This window comes from Oratosquilla oratoria, chromosome 18 (genome assembly GCF_046742065.1).
Source record: "Oratosquilla oratoria isolate Oo_2021 chromosome 18, ASM4674206v1, whole genome shotgun sequence".
Lineage (NCBI taxonomy): Eukaryota > Metazoa > Arthropoda > Malacostraca > Stomatopoda > Squillidae > Oratosquilla > Oratosquilla oratoria.
This window is the reverse complement of record NC_134794.1, coordinates 28,256,492-28,265,852: the sequence shown is the minus strand read 5'-3', so window position 1 is coordinate 28,265,852 and position 9,361 is coordinate 28,256,492. Positions and strand designations below refer to the sequence as shown.

Genomic DNA, 9,361 nt, shown 5'->3' with positions numbered 1-9,361 from the left:
CTGTGCTATTGATACATAAGGAATGGGTTAAGGGAGCTTAATAATTTGGTATTCTTAGATAAACTAGAAATTCAATGTTCAACACAGACACACAAAAACATTTTTAAACGAAACTAGAGTTAAATACGTATGTAAGAAATCATAAAGGTATGGGTTTTTAAACGTACTAGACACACACACACACACACGCGCGCGCGCGCGCGTATTTAACCAAATCTCCCCTTCGATGCCTGAGTGCTTGTCTTGTATGGCTTCCCACGGTCGACTTAACGAAGACGTCGTAGTGGTTCGACCTCACCGCTTCGACCTCACGGCTTCGACTGCGCACGCGTGCGTCATTGCACGTTCAGTCTGTGCGCGTGCCTTTGCTCTGTTTTCGCTTGTTGCGTCAAGAATTCTTCAGGCTTGACTCTGGCGTAAAGGCCTTCGTCCTTTGTCGTCTTTGTCGTCAAAGTGACTCCGCCTAATGAGGTCGCTCACGTAGAGGACTCAGAAGAACCTCACCAGGATGTTCTTTATTCGTCAAGCAGCAGCTACTAAAGAGGAATTTCGCTTGACTTCTAGAGGGCCGGCGAGGTCGTCCTTCTTCGCTAACTACACCGTCAGGTTTAGGATGGACAAGGGGAGCATTTCCACGGGCCTCCTGAGCGTTGCCAAAATCCCCAAGCGAAGGGACCACGCCATCACCAGGTGAACCTTCATGCAAGAGATCGAGGCTGTCTCGGCGCTGGTCCACCTGAACATTGCGCGACTGGTGGACAGGGAGAGGGAAAAGGAGATCATCGTTGTTCACCGAGTATGCCCCGGTGGCACCCCGAGCGACTTGTTGCAGAGGCACACCAGCTCACACTCCCCGGCGTGGGGCAGCCGGGCCATTGTCTTCTTCAGGCAGTTCGTAGCAGCCGTAGCCCTCATGCACGAGAGGCACTTCATCCACCTCGATCTCAAGGCGATACTGTTGTCCTGGTCATCAGCAGAAAGGTCCTCAAAGTGACTTTCATCTTGCAGTCAGGAGGCCGGACGTTTACCAAAGATGCTGGGCAGGACCCAACACCCCTACACCGATGTCTGGTCACTTGACTGCGTTTTCTTTAAAATGATCGAGAGGCTCCTGCCCTACTCCGTGCCCGCGATTAAGAAGCCCGAAGACAAATGGTTGAGGGGAGGCGTGAGGAGCCACCTGAAGAGGGCACCCGTAGGGGCATTCGAGACCTGCCTCAGGGGTGAGGAGACCTTCACGGAGTCGCAAAAGCTGGCTCTCACCGACTTTATTTGGACCGTGCCGGACCCCTAGGCCGGGGCCAAGGCCAGGGCCAATATCTGGCAGGTGCGGCAAAGTCAAAATCACCGGGAGGAGCAGAACAGGCAGAGATGTGTGAGAAGCTTCCCGAGGGGAGATTTATCACACGAGAAAAAAGGGACGGAATTCCAAGTGTGCACCCCAATTGGCCACCCTATAGAATTATGTGGCCCGTGGCACCGAATGTTATTCCCCCCCCCAAAAAAAAAAAAAAAAACGCAAAATGACCTGATTTGGACTGATTTTTCCTTTTCTTTAAGCGGAGAGGATTTCCAGAAGATGTCTTGCTAAAGACGAAATAAATGGAAGATTATGGAGATCTAGTATACGCTCATCCTCCAGAAGGAAAAATCTTCATTAGAAAAACAGAAGCTGCATAAAAGATGTTGAATGTTGAATGACAGCAAGAATGTTGTCATTTTATATTATATATATATATAATATAATTATATATATATATAATTATATATATATAATATATAATATATAATATATATATATTCATTATAATCACACTATCGGAGAAATAATATCGGAAGTACAGAAAAACTGTATATTTCGACTACTATCTGTAGTCCTCTTCAGCAGAACATTTACAAATGTGTTATAACATACCAGTTTCCAATATGTATACATATATATATATTAAGATTCAAATTCTTCGATAGCAGACCTAGTTAGCCTTTGAATTTATAGTTCTTCTCACCCTGAAGAAGCCTCCGTGAGAGGCGAAAAGACTTAAGTTTTCGGTGTTTGTGTCAACAGCTTTTGTACTGTTGCATTGTGTCATTATAACCATTGGCATTCAGCAGCGCCTTTTACTGCACCCCCTTCTTCATGATTTTGAAATTATGAATGATTACGTTCATACTTTGAACTGTGAAGACAAAAAATTATTCTTCAAACTGAAGAATTTGAATTTTAAGATAGCCAAAGCTATTAGCGCAGTTGACTTCAATCAAAATTGTCTACGTGAAAACCTGTGCCCTAGAAATATTTATATATATATATATACATACAAGCACCTGGCTGCGCCAGCCACGGCTACGCCGTGGGTGCTTGGCCTGCGGCGCCCGCGAGCGAAGTGGCAGCATATGCCGCCTAGGGTTCGGTCTTTGCAAAGTTGGCTAGTGGCCTAACTTCCGCCACCCATTCGATAACTTTGTTTTCGATATATTACTTCTTAAATGATCCAGAGCCGATCACAGTGCCAAGATGTCTTTCCTCCTCTTTTGTTACTTTCATTTCACTGTTTTTAAAGAGGTTTCTACTGATGATGATGATGATGATGATGATGATGATGATGATGATGATGATGATGATGATGATGATGATGACGAAGACGAAGACGACGACGACGACGACGACGACAACGACGACGACGACGCCGTGGGCGCTTGTCCTGCGGCGCTGCTCGCTTCGCGCTGCTCGCTTCGCTCCCGGGAGCTTCGTGTTTTATTAGTCATCTTTAACTTCTTCAACTTAAAGCCGCCGGCACTACTTCTTAGTAGAAGATTCTCCCTCGTCGTCGTCGCTGCACCTCTTGTTGCTCTCAGTGGTGGTATCTCTGTTCTCTTTTAGCATCTTTTTGACCTCTTCTATTTTTTGGCCAACTTCCTCTATTTTCTCTTCCAACTCCTCCTTGATAGAGATAGAGAAACTGGAGGCAGGGTCGACCTCTTCTTCTCTTTCGTAGCACAAATCGTACGACGCGGGCAGCAACATATCTACGGCTTCCTCTTCTGAGATCGTGTACACTTCTTTGGGTATCTCTACAATGCTTTGGTCAGGCTCTTCTTCGGCCAAAGCAACTTCTTGGTCGTCAGAAACTACGACCGCTTCAGGAGGTTTATCTTCTTCTGAAAGACTCTCAACGAAAAGTTCTTTATACACTCAATTGCGTGGTAGTTTCATCCTGAAATCGTCGTTCACTTTTTCCCAACCTGTGTATATGATGAGAGAATTCCAGCTTGTAACTCTTGAGCAGGCGACATAAAGTTGTCCGTGGGCAAAGCACTGTGCAGAATCAAGCAATATTCCACACCTATCAAATGTCTGCCACTGAGATTTGTTTATCATCATCGCATAACTAAGCTTAACAGGGAATTGTTTCCGCTTGAATGGTATAGTGGTATCAGTAGACTCCAGAGTAATTCTCGGGAGTAAAACCTGTTCACCCCTGTGTGTACCGCCTAAGATCTTTTCGACTATGATATATTTTTTAAGATTAGTCACTATTACTCTGGACCCATTACACAACTTGGGAGGGCATATATTCCTCATAACCATGATGACACTTCCTACTTTCAGTCTCAACATGTGAAGAGGGAGAGAGGGGCTCGTTATGGCATTGAAAACCGATGTCTGAATGTCCGTTACTTCTTCCATTGCAGTGTCAACACTCATGTACACTTTCTCTGGTTCTTCAGACTTATCGTAGACCATCAAGTTTATCCTGTCGACATCATCGTTTGTGGGGGAAATGATAGCCCTCTTCTCGAAATATGAAGCATTCAGGTGATTTTCCCTTAAATTATCATAGACTTTGTCCACTAACTCTTTACGGGTCTCAACGACAATCCCAAACTTCTCGGGAAGTTTTACGGGTCCACTCTCCCCTCTAGCCAGAGCCAATAGATTTTTCGCAAATATCTTGTTCTTTGCGTCATCTGCCTTGAGTCTCACGTTACGTGTTAGTTCCAACTTTAAAAGGTTGTCCCAGAAATAACCGGACTTTATACAGTATTCGAGCTCATCATTCATTCCTCCCCCTCTTATAACTGGGAGGATTTGACGAAAATCTCCCGCACAGACAAATAGTATCCCCCCCCATAAACCTTCCTGGAACGCCCAAAATGTCCCGAAGGGAAACATCAATAGTAGCTAACGTGTTCTTGTTTGCCATCACAACTTCATCCCAGACTATTAGAGACGTCATTGATAGGAGCTTCGCCAACTCTGAGTTTTTCTTGATGCTACAGACTCACACTTCGTTGTAATCCATTAACGGGATCTTGAACATGTTATGTGCAGTTCTTCCTCCATGCAAAACAGTAGAGGCGATACCCGATGAAGCGACAGCCAAGGCAATTTTTACCCTGAGAACGAACAGTATCCAATAAAATGTTGAGCACAAAAGACTTTCCCGTCCCACCTGGAGCATCCAGGAATATCCCATTGTGCCTGTACTTTTGGGCGTTCTCGATGCGAAATAGCACAGTATCGTAACAGAGTCTCTGTTTGCTGTTCAGAAGAAGAGACTTCTCCTTCACCTCTTCTGTCAACTTCTCTTTGTTATAGGCCTTTTCTCGGCGTATGATGTTTGATGTTTTCTCGCCACATCTTGAAAGTGGTAGCCCATATTGGGTGATAGAGCCCTCTCCGCAGTTCCATACATGTTCCTGGATATCGTTTAGAGCGTCAAGGTAAATTTCATCGTTGTATTCCGTCGCTTTTTGGCGCTGCAGGAAGTCACTGGCGAACAAATCTTTGGTCTCTTCCCAGATACCTGACTGGTCCTCTAATTCCGAAAACACCAGCATGCTCAAATAAATAGCTCGCAACTGATTGCGGTCATTAGTGTGGTTGATGATTTCCAATATAGTTTTCTTCCAAGTTTCTTTGTCGTTTAGGAGTCCCATCGCTTTAACGGCTTCTCTGTAAGTGGGGTAGATCACCCCTTCAAATGTCCGAAGATCCTCGTAAGACGTAGGCCCCTTTACGTGTGTTAAAAGTAGTCTCAAATAGAAGAGCTCGACAGTTTTATTTGTGACAACACGTATCCTTCCTAGAGAAGATGCTGTCGTCTTTCTTTCTTCCCAGACACTGCTAGTGTTATTAAAAACAAATTGGTTGGGAAGCTGATTATAATATAGGCCCGCTGCAAATTCGAATCGCGCACACAGTTTGAAGAAAGCTGTCAAATGAGTGTCTTTAGAGGTTTTTCTATCGATCTCCTCCTTAGACGCGTTCTCCTTGAAAAATACCGCGTTCTCTCCTTCTAGGTGCAAGTCAAGAGTTGCCACAGGGGGGTGACTTCTGTGAATCGCAAATTTGAAAATCTTCCACGACGCCTCATTCGCATTGACGAATCGTGCCTCCTGGAATTTTCTCACTTCATTAACATCTTCCCCTTCTTTCGTTTTCGAAAACAGAATGCGGTCACATCCTTTGTTGACGTACTTTGTAACGTAGGCTATGCACTTTATAGAATTTGAGCACTCAATATTTATGTGCGTGTTATACTTTAAACATAGGTACGGGCTGTAGGGGACAACCCATGAATTGTCAACTTTGATTTTCTCTCCCTTTACTTTTTTCTCGAAAGAGTGGCCCCCTTCACTTACTGCTGTCCTTCGATACAGAGGGTACCCGTTGTTCCCAAAGTACATGTCGCCCCTGCACACTTTCGGAAAACCCTTTCCACACAATGATGTGGAACCGTACTTTCCTTGACAACATAGTTGGGACTCGTCAAAGCCTCTACAGGGGCCGTGTATCATGTTCGTTATCACAATCTCATATAAGCGCGGCTCTTTATTTTTGTCAGGTATCTCAGCTGATATCACCCTAGAGACGAAATCGGCAGTAACGTGGCGTTCCATCCAAAGAAGGATATGAACATGAGGGAGACCTCTTTTCTGCCACTCAACACTCAGTAGGTGTGCCTTAACGCGCCCAAACACGTTTTTTATCGTCAGATCGTCCATCAGGCTGTCCAGCCTCCACGGCTTGTTTCAACTCTTCCCAATGAGGATTCATTGTAAAGGTGATAAAAAAATCTGGAGACCCGTAAGACGACACAAAAGCCAAGGCGTCTTGCTGCCGCGCTTTCATGTATCTTGGGCCCCCAACAAATGAAGCAGGGATAATCACCCGTTGACCCGCCTTTCGGTTATCCCCGTCCCCTATAAGAATATCAGCGCGCTCTTTCCGCAACTCCTGTTGATTGTGTTCGATGAAAGACAACCTGTCAGACTCAACTTTCACGTAATTATCCACAACAAATTGTTGGAAAAGACGGGCCCTTTTAGTCACATAATTGAAAACACCTTCTCTTTCCATGTAAAGAGAGGCGTAGTACATGCAAGGGCTTAGCCTACTGTATGTTGCAGGAACATGTTTTGAACAACAGATGTCTGCTTTGCGTTGCTTTTTCAGAGTGCAAGAATGACCGACGTCTCCATTGGGAAACAGGAGAGGATACTGAAAAACATCGTAGAAGAAGTTGGTGTGACTCATAAGTCTGAGACTAAATTTTGAATCTTCCTTTGGGGAACCTATCACTATTTCCAATGGGTCTCTTGAGGGGCCCAAATTAACGATGGCTCCCACCTGCGAAGAAGAAGTGGGAAGGTGGTAGACTCCTTTATGTTCGCGGGTTGTTAGATTCTCAGCGGCTTTCAACGTAATAGACACCTGGGGTAATTTGCCATATTTCTTGACGTGAGCTTCCATGAGCTGTTTAGCCGTCTCTAACTCTTTCAACATCCCAGACAGACACGCGTTATGTTTTGCCATGTATTCGTAAAAGTGTGTGATAATCTTCTCGTTCTCTGAAAGAACCTTTTCCTCCCTAGCTCGTCTCTTCTCCGTTTCGTTCATTTTCCCCTTGCCATTTCCTGACTTTGAAAAATGTTGAACCGCCAGAGTGCGAAGTTTAATCTGCTGATCTTTCTCGTGGTAGAAATAAAGATCCAAGAAAGAATTATTCTTCCTCCAAAACGGGTTTTTCTCAGAATTACTGTCATGATCAAAATGCACGTCTTTCCCAGTCAAAGACCCCTTTTTTAGCAACCCGGGCTTCAATGAGCCTAGTCTGTGGTACACTCGTCCCTGAATTTTGTAACACAGTGCCTTTTCCCCTGCGTTCTCCAGCTTACTCGAAGTCGCAAAAGATGTGAAAGAAAACACTAAATTGAAACCAGCGATGTGTTTCAAAAATCTTTCAGAGAGAACGGTTTTACCTTCGTAGAGCTCTCTTATTGTCCCGTCCTTAATATCTGAGGGCAACAATAAAGGAGTTTGACCCAAGTTGCAACAGATTGTTTTGTTTTCTCGTTTCCACAGCAAAGCTGAACAGACTTTACATTTGAAATCCCGCAATTGGCCGATGTGATGCGGAAAAGTTTGAACAGAGTTTTCCCTAAGAAACCCAAGCAACTCCTCCCTCACAGTTTCTCGCTGGTCGGAATCTGGCTCCTTCAAATGACGTTCGGATCGTTCTTTTCTCAACTTGTCAAGAGTATTTTTCTCTTCCTCTGAAAAATCGTAAGGAGTCTCTCCAAATCGCAGGAAAACTTTCACTTTCTTAAACGCCTCACGTCTCTTCCTTTTTTCGGCCCACAATTCTCGCGCTTCTTGTATCTTTTGGACCTTTTCTTCTCTTTTGAACTCCCGCAGTTCTCGTGCTTCTCGTATCTTTTGGGCTTTCTCCTCTCTCTTTAACACCCGCAATTCTCGTGCTTCTCGTATCTTTTTGGTCTTTTCTTCCTTCAATTTTGCGCGCATTTCTATTTTTGAGACCCTCTCTTCCGTCTTTTGAAAAATTTCTCGTGCTCGGTCCTCATTTAACTTCTCTGCCTCCAATTTACTCGAAAACTGCTGACTATCATTCCCTGGTGCACCAGAAAGGTTCTCGGGCGTTTCCTCTTTCACGGGACGCCGGTCATTCTTTTTCTTCAGCGCGTCTTTGACCTTCTTGACCGCATATTTGTTGTAACGTTTAGCCCTCTGGTATGCCTTATAAGATAAATCAAGATAATGCATCTGGTAGATTCTATGGTCGCTTCGTCCACCATGTTTCGTGAAACTTTTGTACCCCACAAAGCAATGCTTCGAAAAACCATTTGAATATTCTTCTGTTATTTCTCCATCAAACAATTCCAGAGTATCAAACTTTTCGTCGCTGTACTCAAAATCTTTGCACTCCCTTAGGGAAGCGTTGAACCGAATGACTTTCCTGTGGAATTCTTTAATTGTTTTGTGGACCGAAAAAATCTTCGTGTTATTATAAAGTTCAGAAAATGCTTTACTGTGTTCAGCCCGTAAAGTATTCTGCAACACCCGGTTATTCTCAAGACTTCCTTTTGAGACCTTCTTGCAATCAGCCACCCACTTCCATAAATGGTGTTGCCGCCTTCTCTTGATTGCCGCGTTTTGGGGCATCGTGCACGTCTCCGGAGTGACGTTCCCCGTCAAAGTTAATTGCCAATCTTTGCTTACCCCCACCGCTTTCGGTGTCCCTGTTTGCCACGGATAGGCCGGAAGGACGAAAGAAACACATGCCTTATCTCAGTGGACTTTTTTATTTTTAGTTATTCATTGATTGATATACGTATATATACATATATACGTATATATATATATATATTTATATATATACATATATATATATATATATATACATATATATACATATATATATATACATACATATATATATACATACATATATATATATATACATAATTATATATATACATATATATATACTTCTTAGACTCTTTTCATGGCGTCTGTTGACAACTCGCCAGTGAGACGGGGTTGCCGGACGGGCAGTCTACGAACACCAAGAACTTCGAGATCTTCGAGACCTTCCAGAAGTTCGAGACCTTCCAGAACTTCGAGACCTTCCAGAACTTCGAGACCTTCCAGAACTTCGAGACCTTCCAGAACTTCGAAAGCTTCCAGAACTTCGAGACCTTCCAGAACTTCGAGACCTTCCAGAACTTCGAGACCTTCCAGACCTTCGAGAACTTCGGCACTTTCGAGAACTTCGGCACCTTCGAGACCTTCCAGAACTTCGAGACCTTCCAGACCTTCGAGACCTTCCAGACCTTCTAGAACTTCGGCACTTTCGAGAACTTCGGCACTTTCGAGAACTTCTGCACCTTCGAGAGCTTCGGCACCTTCGAGAACTTCGGCACCTTCGAGAACTCCGGCACCTTCGAGTACTTCGGCACCTTCGACAACTTCGGCGCCTTCGACCACTTCGGCGCCTTCGACCACTTCGGCGCCTTCGACAACTTCGGCGCCTTCGAGAACTTTGGCACCTTCGAG

At 44.4% G+C, this 9,361-nt stretch overlaps 2 protein-coding genes across 2 annotated transcripts; both read right to left on the bottom strand.

The window, feature by feature from the left end:
* Window positions 1-3,193: 3,193 nt before the first annotated feature.
* LOC143034819 (uncharacterized) lies at window positions 3,194-4,063 on the bottom strand. Its single transcript, XM_076201165.1, has one exon. The coding sequence runs from the start codon at window positions 4,061-4,063 to the stop codon at window positions 3,194-3,196; it is 870 nt and encodes a 289-aa protein (XP_076057280.1).
* A 260-nt stretch (window positions 4,064-4,323) lies between these two features.
* Window positions 4,324-5,802, bottom strand: LOC143034818 (uncharacterized). The gene has a single exon (XM_076201164.1). The coding sequence runs from the start codon at window positions 5,800-5,802 to the stop codon at window positions 4,324-4,326; it is 1,479 nt and encodes a 492-aa protein (XP_076057279.1).
* Window positions 5,803-9,361: the final 3,559 nt, after the last annotated feature.